The following is a 12359-nucleotide window of genomic DNA, read 5'->3' as shown; positions in this document are numbered from 1 at the left end:
AATCTCACCTCTGTGAATACTTCCGCAATTTTTAAATTAAATCTTTTTTTAAAAATATATTTGGTACAGGGTCTACAAGGTCTCACTATGTAGACTGGACTCAGATTCTCCTGTCTTCAGTCTCCCAAGCGCTGGGATTACAGGTGCGCACCTCCAGGCCCAGTCTCAACTACCATCACAGTGTGCCCCTGGGGTGGGGCCAGCACAACATCAGGGGATCGAGCCCTGGCCAATGCACTCTGCCTAAGCAGGAGCTTTAGTCTGCTGAGGTATTTGGCCAGCCTAAATTAAATCTTTTGTGCTAAAGGAATCTCTCTCATTGCTTTTGTCTTCTGGCATTGTTATAAAATCCAGAAGATTGTTGAATGGCACAGGTGCTAGCAAGCTTCCTCACTTGAGGTTAAATGGAATGATTATAATGTTTCACCCTCAAGTATAGTATTTAATAAAGATTTTTAATACTCTATCAAGCTAACTGAAGTCTCCCAACTCAGCTATCTAAAAACATTTCTAAGTTAGGATGGGCCTACATTTTTATCAAGTTCTTACACATTTATAAAAATGATTGGTCATTCATATTTACTAATGAAGACTAGGTTGATAAACACAGCAGTTGTAAAAATCTGTTTCCATAGTAATTCTCTCCCTTAGGTGGTGGAACTAACTGCAAAAGAGTGTATCTCTAAGCAGGCTACTCTTGGAGTACACATATGGGGAACAAGAAGAGAACGTGATAGTCACAGGAAGAAAGAGTTTACTTTGGCTAGTGGGTGATTCAGTATATTTTATTTTTATTTTTTTCTGTATTTTAGGGAAGGGTCTACAGGGCGTGCAGGGTCTCACTACTAGATCAGACTGGTAGTGATCATTCTGTTTACAGCCTCCCAAGTGCTGGGGTCATAGGCACGCGCCACCACACCCAGTCTCAATTGCCATCTCAGTGTGATCTAGGGGCAGGCCTGGCACGGCAGGCCTGGGGATTGAACTCTGGCCCCTATTCAGTATATTTTAGACAGAATGAGTCTTTTTTTTAAAGAAAAAAATTCTGGTTTGGTTGTAGGATTTTGAAGTTACTTTGACCTCTGCAGGACTCCTCTTCGTGTCAATGCCTGCACTTAGAATCTGTCATTACTCTTCTCTCCTTGCTGAGACAAAATACCTGGCCCCCAAAGTTAAAGGGGAATAGGTTTATTTAGCTCACAGTTTATAGAGGTCTCAGTCCATAATCAGTTGGCTTCAAGGTAGGATGGTGTGGCACACAGGCATTGCAAAGGAGAAAGAGTTCATGCATGGCAGGCAGAAGGTAGCAAAACAAGCAAGGGACAAGCCTCTTTCTGTCCCTTATATTGTATCTAGGTTACTGGGATTAGGGTAGGGGCAAATCAATCAATGGACTGAGTTAGTCATCATCCACCTTTTAATCCTAGCCCCTTAATCCTAGCATTGCACTATGAATCAATCATACACTTTAGAGTCAGCTACCTCTGAAAAAGCCCCACCTATAAATGCATGAGGCCTTAGGGTGACAACTAGACAGAAGCCATAATATCCTGCTCCTGGCCTCCTAAAGACTCAAGCACATCCCTCTATACAAAAGGCATACAGTCTATCTCTAAGCGCTGTCAAAGTCCAAACAGTTTCAGCATTTCTGGAAAGTCAAAATCAAAAGTCTCCTTTGAGATTTAAGGCAAACGCTAATCTGTGAGAAAGAAAAGGAAGTTTAACGCTTCCAACATTCAATGGCACAAGATAGACGTTTCCATTCCAAAAGGTACAAATAAGAGGATACAAAGGAATGGAACTCTTTGTAAATTGGGCACTTACTGTAAACTTTGATTACCATGCTTATTACACCCTGGTTTGTTCATCTGAGCTTCATTAGTAAGCAGTTTTCATCATGGTAGCTGGTATCCCCTGTGACATTTTGAGACAGGGTCTTGCTATGTAATTTAGGCTGGCCCAGAACTCACTACATAGCCCAGGTTGACTCTGAACTCATGGTAATCCTACTGGCCTCAGCCTCCAGAGTGCTGGGATTATAAGGGTGTACCACCATGCCTTGTTCCTTTGTGACCATGGAGGAGGATGTCCTTCCTGTACCTAGGCATCTCCTTTACTCTGGTCTCATTTGCTCACTTCAGAAAAGTCCAAAAATGTCTGAGGTACGATGGAATGCTTTTCTATTCTCATTGTTATAATGAATTTATATTTCCATATTTTTCTTTCATGTTAATGGAATTTTGAGGAAGGAAGATATATGTGTATTTTAACATCCCGAACTAGAGGTCTTGTCGCTATTCCTTTATAAAATAATTATATGGCATTGGGCTGGGGAGATAGCTCAGCAGTCTAAGTGCCTGCCTGGCAAACACAAGGGTTCAAGTTTAATCCCATTACTGCATGCTGTGCTGGCTCCAGAACCCCAGGCACACTGTGCCTGTGCCGAAACCAGGTGTGGTAGCACACACCTGTAATCCCAGGGCTGGGGAGGCTGAGACAGGACGATCCCTATGAATCTCAACTGCATAGAGAGACCCTGTATCAAATAAATAAATAAATATTAATAAAAAAGAATTATATAGTACAAAGAATAAGTGGGATAAATTTTAAAAATATAGATTATCAGGTTTAAGGAGATTTTTTTTTAAAAAAAGATTCTTTTATATTGGAAAACACTTAAATTTTAATGAGACTATGTCTCCTTACTTATAACAATAATAAACCAGTTATTTAGTATTTCCAGTGGGTTAGCCACTGGACTATGTGGTGACAGTTTTTTTCAGTTTTTTTTTCGCTATTTTCAGTTAATATTCAGCCTTATTACTTCAGTATAGCTTTATAGTAATAAAACTGAAAGACAATCTTCTCTAATAATGTTAGGGAGCTGTAGGTCTCAAAAGGCAAAAGTCTCTCTGACCCTTTCCTGCCCTCTTTGCCTTTTCTCTCCAAGGCAGCCTACAGAAGATAATTTCTCTCCTTCAAGGTAGGTTATAGAAACAAACAGCATACTGTAATGTTGCCCCATCTGTATCTTAGACCAGTGAAGAAAGGAATTCTCTGAACTACCTGGTCTAACAGTAGAATATAGGGCTTCTATTTTAGAAGGGACCCTGCCTCATACCTGGGAGGAAGGACACGCTGAACATAGAGGCCAACAAGAATCCATAGGGAAAAAAAAAAGAATCCATAGAGGCAGGTCTTGCTGAATTTCCCATCTGTTAACATTAGATCGTGCCCTCTTTGGCTAATCACATCTCTGTGTGGTTGCCCTTGCTTCAACCATGACCAATGAAATCTCCATAAAAACCCAAAGGACAAGGCTTGGAGTGTTTCTAGACAGCTGAACGCATGGAGTGGGGAAAACGGCATGAAAGCCAGCAGGAAGCATGGATGTTCTGCAGTTTTTCAACCCTATGTATCTCTTTATCTGTATTCTTTGTCAGATCTTTTATAAAAAACTGGTGAATGTAGGTAGCTCCGAGTTCTGTGCACCTCATAAGCAAATCAATAAAATCCAAGGAGCGGCTAGGAACCCAGACTTACACCTGGGCAATCAGAAGTACAGAGACCCTGCCTGCAGGTGGCTTCTAAGCCAATATTACAGGATGAGTCTTTAATGTATGGCATCAGACTACATCCAGGTACAATGTGTTGGAAGTGCACCACACTGGAGACAGCCAGATGTACCATCTGCAGAAATGATTGCCTACCTACTGTGGGGGAGAAATCCTCACATTTTAGGGGCACAGAATGATCTGTGTTGTGAGCAAACTATAGGAAAAACTGTAATTGTTTTTAATATTCTCAAAACTAATTTTTTTCCTTTAATAAGTACAGGTTTGTGACACATGATATATATTCATTCATTGTGGGAAAATAGTACATATACGTATCACATTTTGATCCTTTTTACCTCCTCTTCCCTTTTGCATCTTCTTTTTATCCCCAGATCTGTTTTCTTTTTTTAAGTTTGTTTATTTATTTAGTTCAGGGTCTCACTACACAGCTCAAATTTGGTTTTTTTTTTTGGCGGAACCGGGGACTGAACTCAGGCCTTTGCGCTCACCAGGGAAGTGCTTATTCCATTGAGCCATCTCCTCGGCCCCAAATGGAATAAGGCTTTTTTTTTTTTCCTCGAATGCCTTCAGGGCTCTTTTGGCCAGCTGGAGAGGTGTGAGGTTTGAACTCCAGCAACCTGAGGCTGACAGCTTTGTGGAAGCAGCCACTTAAAGGCCTGAGCTAGGGCCAGGCCCCCCACAGCTCAAATTTGTAGTGATCCTCTTGATTTCTGCCTCCCTAGTGCTGGGATTACAGGCGTGTGCCACCATGCCTGGACTCCATTGCCAGCTCAGCGTGCCTGGGGACAGGGCCAGTGTGGCATGCTGTGCCAGGGATTGAACCCTGGCCCCTGCACTTGTCTAAGCCAGCGCTTAGTTCACTGAGCTATACCGTTGGCCCTTAGATCTGTTCCTTTTCCACAAACTTTCTCTCCCTGTTTCTATTTATCTTTCAGTTTTCTCTGCATTTATACTTTGGGTTTCTTATGTAAGAGACACCTAATGCTATGTAACCTTATAAGCCTGATTTATTTTGTTTAGCATTATGATCTCAAGGTACACCTATTTTTCTTCAAATGATAACCGGGAATTACATTATTTTGGTCCTTGAAATAATTTTATTATGTGTAAGAAGTGGGGGTCTTTCTGTCACTAATTTGTGTTCTTGATCACAGTAACTAGGAGTGTTTCAATTTTGTTGTTTTTAAAGAATCATATTTTGAAAAAAAATCGTATTTTGAATTCATTAATATTCTTATTTTCCAGCTTTATTGATTTCTGCCCTATCTTTATTATTTTTTTCCTTCTACTTTGTTATTTTTCTAGCCTCTTACAGTGATCCATCAATCCTGACTGAAAATCACTTTTTCTTTTGTATCACTATTAAAAGTAATAAGGTCATTTCTAAGCACCTCTCAGCTAAGTCTCATATTGATGTTTTGTATTTTCATTTACTCTTTCCAAACAACATTATAATTCCCTTTATAGTTTTATTGCTGGCTCATTAATTACTTGGAAGTTTGGGGTTTTCTAGATGTTTTATTAATAATTTCTAATTGAATAAGCACTTCCCTGGCAAGCGCAAGGGTCTGAGTTCAACCCCCAGTTCTGCCAAAAAAAAATAATAATAGTAATAATAATTTCTAATTGAATTTCACTCTGGTGAGAAAATATGCTGTGATTTTTGGAAGCTTTATAACATATAATTTGTGTGTAATAAACTCACTTTAGATATATAATTCAATAATTTTGTGGTTAATTACCGAGGTTTAGAATACTCCTTTTTTTCAAAAAACGTATTTCTTACCAGAAAGCATCTTTACTACCCCAGTAAGATGTCTCCTATCTGTTCACAGTTAATCCCCATTTCTCTGCATCCTCACCAGTAGTTACTACTCTCAGACTTTGGGGTATGGCTATTTTATTTTTTAAAAGAGGAAAAGTTTATCTCTGCTGACAATCAGTAGAGGCTTCCATCCAGACTCCGCTGACTCCAAGGTAGGGCAGCGTGGCAGGGGGGAACTGCAGAGGAGAAACAGCGCAGGCAAGCCTGCTTGCTTGTTGCCCCTTATATTCCATCCGGGCTAACAGGCTTCTGGGTGCTGCTACCCAGAAGAACTATGATTTCAATCAGTGGACTAATTTAGGGCTAGGGTCAGGGTTATGGCTATTTTAGTGGGGATGGAATCATTATGGTAGGGCTTCATATGTGCTGTACAGCCATTCCTCTACCTTCTCTCCTGAAGCTTAAGCCTGCTTTTTATTTACGTTGCTTGTCTTCTCACTGAATTGCATATATTGTTGTATAGAATGGGTAAAAGCTCTTTATCAGATGTCATTTGCATATCTCTTCCCCAGTCGCTGGCTTGCCTTTTTATCATCTTATTGGTGGTTTTTGGAGCACAAAATTTTGAAAAGGTTTACCAAGTTTTTCTTTTATAGAATGTGCTTTTAGTACTCTGCTGTTATGGTTTGGGTATTTGTAGCACCCCCCCCCCCCACAAGTTTCATGTGATTGAATACTTGGTCCTCAGGGTGGCAGTACAGTGTAAGAAAGGCAGGGCCTAGTGAGCAGTCCTTAGGCCAGTGGGACGGATTCTTGGAACGTGGTTCTCAGGCTATCTCCTGAATTCTTCTAGAGGGTGGTGAGTACAGGAGCAAGCCCAACCCTACTTAGCTTTGTCTGCTTCTGACTCTGAGATGCGCTGACTTCCTACTGCAATGCTATCAATACCATGAGGCTATGTGGCCCAAAGGTAGCTCTCTCAGCTTTCACAACCCTGAGCTAAATTTTTTTTTCTTAATATGTACACTATATTAGGTATTTCATAATCTCGACTAAAAGTTAATACTTAAGAATTCTTTAGGGCTGGGGCTATAGCTCAGTGGCACAACTTGCCTGGCAAGTGCAAGGTCATTAGTTTGATTCCCGGTACCTGCCCCCCGCCACGTACACATACAAACAAAGAATTAATTTATTTTTTGTATTTAGTACAGGGCCTACAGGGTCTACAGGGTCTCATTACATAGACTGGACTCGTAGTGATTCTCCTGTTTTCAGGCTCCCAAAGAGCTGGGATTACAGGCATGTGCCACCATGCAGAGTCTCAAGCGCAGTCTCAGTATGCCCTGGGGGTGGGACTAGCATGGCAGGCCGGGGATCAAACCCCGGTCCCTGTGTCTGCCTAAGCAGGCGCTCTAACCAAGATATTTAGATGACTACATTTAATGGAATTGGATTAAGGATTATCTTTCTTTTCTCTTTATTGTCCTCTTTATTTGAAAATTTTATTGGCTTTTTGGCTATCTATATTTTTAAAGTAAGTGTTTTAGGAATTACAATTCAAATACCTCATTGTCCTTGGTTTCCTTAGTATTACTATTGTACTATTATGTACATAAAATCAGTGGGATAAGTTTTCAGTACTGTAAATCTCTCTCTCTCTCTCTCTCTATATATATATATATACTAAAAATTTGAGCTGGGGGAATCAGTTCAGTGGTAGAACACTTGCCTAGCAAGCATGAAGCCTTGTATTCATCCCCCAGTACTGGGAAGAACAAACCCTATGAAGTGATATTACCATTTTTATGTTGTACAATTACAAATTTGTCAAGGAATTTAAGAGACCAAAAGCCAGATGTGGTAGTATATGCCTATAATCCCAACACTTGAGAGGCTGAGGAAGGACTGAGATGAGTCTAAAACCAGTCTGGGCTACATAAATGAGTTTAAGGCCAGCCTGAATTACATAATAAGACCCTATCAGATGGGGGGTGGGAGGGGGGGGGGAAGAGAGAGAGAGAGAGAGAGAAACCAACAAAGCAATGTTTTAATTAGCCAGCTATTTAACTGCTCTTCCAAAGCTGAAGGAATCATTTTTCACCAGCTCGAGGAATTTCCTTTAGTGTGTCTTATAGAGCAAGTTTGCTATAAATTCATTTTCTTTATCTCAAAATGTCTTTATTTTTTACCTTCATCCCTAAAGAATATTTCCACTGGGTACAGCGTAATGGGTTAATAGATCTTTTCTTTCAACATGCTAAAAATGTTTCCACTGAATCCTTTTCTTCACAGGTTATGATGAAAAATTCATGCTATTCAAATATTTATTCCTCTATAGGTAAATATGTAATTTTTCTTTTGTAGTTTTTAATATATTGTTCCTCCAGCAATTACTTTCTTATTAGGAGATAGACAGCTTTGGTTTTCAGCAGTTTATGATGTATGCAGCTATGGGTTAAAACCACTTTTTTTCAGGTTTGGTTTTAACTTTGTCCTTTCCGCAGTTTGCTGTTTCTCTTGCATGTATAAGTCTGTACCCTTTGCCAAATTTGGGGAGTTTCAGTGATCATTTCTTCAAGTATCTTTTTTGCTATACTCTCTTCAATTTTCCTGGATCTTCAACTATAAATGTTATTTATTCCTTCTGATATTACCCTGAAGGTCTCTGAGGCTCTGTGCTTTTGTCTCTTCTTCAAATTGGATGATTTTTATTACTCAGCCTTTAAGTTCACTGACTCTCTCTGCTGTCAACTCCAACTGAATCAATTCAATGAGTTTATTTTAGACACTGTATTTCCAAGTCATAAAATTTTATCTTAATTTCTCTTACTGAGAATTCCTGATAATTCTAACATTTGGGTCATCTTGGGGTTGTCTTTCTCTTGAGAACTGGCCACATCTTTGTGGGGTTTGTTTTTTATACTTTGTGGTGTCAGAACTGAACCTGGGGGTACTGCGCATGCTTGGCGAGTGCTCTATCGCTGAGCTACATCCCAATCCCTTTCTTGTTCTTCATATCAACTAAATTTCAATTTTATACTAGACATTATAAATGTTAGCTTGTATAGAATGGGTACTTTTACAATACTTTGGAGAATGCTGATGGTTTAGCAGACATGCTAAATAACAGACACACTGTGGGTTTTTGTGTGTGTGTTTTGTATTTAACTGACAATGTTTACCCTCTCGGTTTAGTTCTCTAGTAAGTTTTTCATGTGCTGGTTTTTATTTCTACCATGCCTGTAACTCAAGAGTTAAGCTGAGACTTGTGTGGGATTTTCTTTAAACTCTTCAACTCAGAGAGGCTCTTTTCCTTTATTTTTCTGGGCAGGAAATACAGCTTTTTCTTGACATTTTAGCTGTTAGAGCTGCATGGCACTCTGTCACTACCCTAGGGGCAAAGAGGCAAGAGAAAGAAACTGGGAAGCTCACCTCTTTGTCCTTCCCCACAGTCTGCCAGCTTTTTTTGTTGCAGGGGTAGAGTCTACTGGGAATTAAACTCAGGACCTCGAGCTTGCCAGAGAGGCACTATGCTGCTGAGTTATATCCCCAGCCCCTGCCAACTCTTATTTGCTTTTTGGAATCCTTTTCTAGGTGTTTTTTAAATGTTTCATCTGGAGTTCTTTGCTGTCATCAGTAGGGAGCAAGGATGATCTGTAATGGCTCAGTTGTACTACCACAGTTACCTCAGAACTCTCACTGTAGTTTCTGAAAAATATTTTTGCTGGTTATGACAAAATAGTTTGGGAGTCATTTTGTTGGGCACTTCATGTCTAACACCAAACTTTCTGTTCAGGTTCTTATTGTACCTCAAAGCTCCTTGCTGATTCACGTATCTGGATCACCTGAGGTTGTTTCCATTATGTTTTTCAGTCATGATCCTGTCTCTTGGCATAGCTATTTTTATTTATTTTTTAAAATTTAGTACACGGTCTACAGGGTAGTGATCCTCCTGTTTTCAGCCTCCCAAGCACTGGGATTACAGGCCTGCGCCACCCTGCCAGTCTCAGACTGCTACCTCAGCGCGCTCTGGGGGTGGGGCCGGCACTGCATGCTGGGGATTGAACCCCAGGCCCTGCATCTGCCTAAACAGGCACCGTAATCCACTGACCTATCTGGCCAGCCCCTGGCATAGCTACTATTAACTGGACAAATATTGGTATGAAAAATTGTAAGGATTTTAGATTCTTTATTTCTTTAGAAACAGTACACTCTTTCCTCTGCAAGATGAAGGAGAGCTATTTTAATCTATCCACAGACTGGAGTCAAACCTAGGCTGCAGTTTTGGTCAGGCTCAGTGGACCTACAGTCTGCCGCGCTCCTAAGTTCCTGCTGCCTTTGGGAGATAACGAACACTCGTTACTATGTTGCCAACACCAAGAGATTGACGAGAAATAACTGTCAGAGTTTTATGCTCATCTGTCTCAAGAAATATCAATATATAGAAAATGTCAAATGCCTTCTGGGAAAAAGTGGCTATAGAACTTTAGCTCAACTCTGAACTTCCTCTCTGAATCTTGCTTCTGCTGTCTAGCTGCTTTAGCAGTTGTCTGATGACTATACACAGGTACTTTCTATACTTCTCTAGAGTTTTGGTCCTGGGAGTATGAAAGTCTACCATGCATGCCTCCAGCCTAACAAGGCTGATAATTTCTGAAGGCATACTGTCCATCTAAAAAAAGGTGCACACTACCGGAAATTCTGAAACTTGGTCATAAAACTTTTACATAACATAAACTCTAACCCCAGCTATAAATCATTACTTTTCAAAGCATAACTAAAAGCAAAGGTTTAAATGAATTTTCCTTTCTATAAAGTCATTATTCTAGTTTAAATTCTGATGCTTGGGGCTGGTGAGATGGCTCAGTGGTCTAAAGCACCTACTTAGAACAAGCTTAGCAAAGCACAGGGACCGCGGTTCAATCCCCCAGCACCACATGCCAGCCAGCCCCGCCCCCTGGTGGGCTGAGCTGGCCACACACACACACACACACACACACACACACACACAAATAAATAAAATAAAAATAAAATAAAAATAAATTCTGATGCTTACAAACCTTACACATTCCATGAGTCCTTTTTATAAAGCTATGTTTATGGAAAATGGTTAAAACAGACATCTTTGCAAGTAAGACTTTCAATGGTGGTGGAGGATGTACGAAAGTGAAAGTAGCAAATACTAACAAAACTTACCTTGGATGATGTGGCATACATGGTGAATCTTGAGTACCACTTGCTGGCTTTCTCTGCAACTCCTTTTCCAGCAGTAAACATACTATGCCGTAGAACATCTAGTTTTGGTACTAGCAATGTATCTAAGTTAAATGAAGGTGCTGGATGGGTTAATGTATCTTGAGATCCTTCCCTAAATGGGCAAGTGGGTGAAAAAGCTGGAGAAGACCAGAGTCTATCTCTTGTTCTCTCCTCGCTTTTTGTGTAACTTTTAGATTTGATAAGTCTCACGGGTCTAGGAGAATTAGGAGGCAGGCTGGATCTTCTGCCTGCCTTGACCAATGTTGGGCTTTTTTTACTGGTCAATTTATCATCACATGCCCGTTGTAAATCAATGCTTGGTGTGCGACTTGTCAAAGGACTGCTCATGTTATTCATATACATTTCAATTTCTTCAGCTAAATCACGCTTAGCAGATGGCGTTGAGATGCTTTTGCTGTCATCCTCATCCTCCTCCTCTTCTTCTTTTTGCTGCTGCTGAGTCTCAGCAACCAAAAGGGAAAGGGGGTCAAATCCTGTTGCAACATCAGTTTTTTCAGAAGGTTTTACTGAAAAGCTGCTGCTCATTCGTTGAATCCTCCTGGGATTTTGTGGAGTAACATACCCCACTTTTGACCCATCTGCTTCACTGTCTAAGTCTTCTAAGTCAAAAATAACAGCAGAATCCACTTTATCTGCCAAACAACTAGGGCCATCCAAAGGTGTGTCATCATCACTAGATTCTTTCTCTAGACTGTTTCTTTTTGATCTTAAAGGCAGCTTTCCAATATCAAGACTGTTTGGCCTTGTGCTATTTGAGATAACATTTGAAAGAATTTTTGCATCAGCTCCTAATTTTTCAACTATATCTCCAGGGTTTGCTTCCTGATTAATTCTATTCAGCATTAATTCCATCAATACACCTCCATTAAAGTTCCGGTTTCTATTTCCCCAGGCCATTTGCTGCTGCAAATTAGCTTCATTGTCACTTTTATGTCTTTTCTTGAAACATCTATGTTGAATGTTTCCTGTTTTGCTTGTATCCCCAAGAGTTGACACTGAGAGCTGCTCAGATATGCTTTCTGAAAAAATGAGAAATATACTTTTAGCCACAAAAATCTAATGTGCAAATATAAGTGAGCTTAAGTATTTAAAGTTCTAGTAATGAATATGATCCTACAAGGCACTCACTGCCTTCCTGATACTTGATATATGCCACAGTGAGTACTTTCCTTACATTATCTACTGCAAACATTTCAACATTCTTATGAGTTAAGAAAAAATACTTGGATTTAAGTTGCCTAGAATTTTGATTCAGAGTTGTTTAACTATAAAAGTCTGCTAAATGTGCTCCTAGGCATTAGCATGTACTTCTAAAAAACTTAAAAAGACAACTGAGATTTATACTTAAGCCAAGTACAGTGGTGCACATCTGTATTTCTAGCTATCTGGGAGGCTAAGACATGAAGATCACAAGTTCAAGATCAGTGTGTGCAACTCAGTGAGATCTTGTTACAAAAATAAAAAGTCAGGGGGCTAAGGGATGTAGTTCAGTGTCAAAGCTCTTGCCTAATATGTGCATAGCCTTGAGTTCAATCTCTAGAATCACACACACGAGAGATTTACATTTAATAGTAATAAATGCACATTAATTCCACTAATTGGATTAAATAAATATAGTCATACAATTGTGGTTGTGCTAGATGAGCTTGAGATTCTGAGTCTTCTGCTTTTTAAAATGAAAAACAAATGGAGCCAGAGAAGAAAGTGATCGATGATGTAGAGTGTGCCTAAGGAGAGTC

General features: G+C 39.9%; 1 protein-coding gene across 4 annotated transcripts in view; it reads right to left on the bottom strand.

Moving 5' to 3' along the window:
• Dennd4a (DENN domain containing 4A) overlaps positions 1–12359 on the bottom strand; it is a 145044-nt gene that overhangs the window by 18042 nt on the left and 114643 nt on the right. For all 4 annotated transcript variants that reach the window (XM_004628802.2, XM_023712455.1, XM_004628801.3 and 1 more), the window contains one exon: positions 10540–11639. In XM_004628802.2, the coding sequence (XP_004628859.1) occupies positions 10540–11639 (1100 nt within the window). The remainder of the gene's footprint in view (positions 1–10539; positions 11640–12359) is intronic.

The sequence above is a fragment of the Octodon degus genome, unplaced genomic scaffold (assembly GCF_000260255.1).
Source record: "Octodon degus isolate 3935 unplaced genomic scaffold, OctDeg1.0 scaffold00026, whole genome shotgun sequence".
Lineage (NCBI taxonomy): Eukaryota > Metazoa > Chordata > Mammalia > Rodentia > Octodontidae > Octodon > Octodon degus.
Note: the sequence above shows the minus strand (reverse complement) of the source record. Positions and strands in the feature narration are given on the sequence as shown.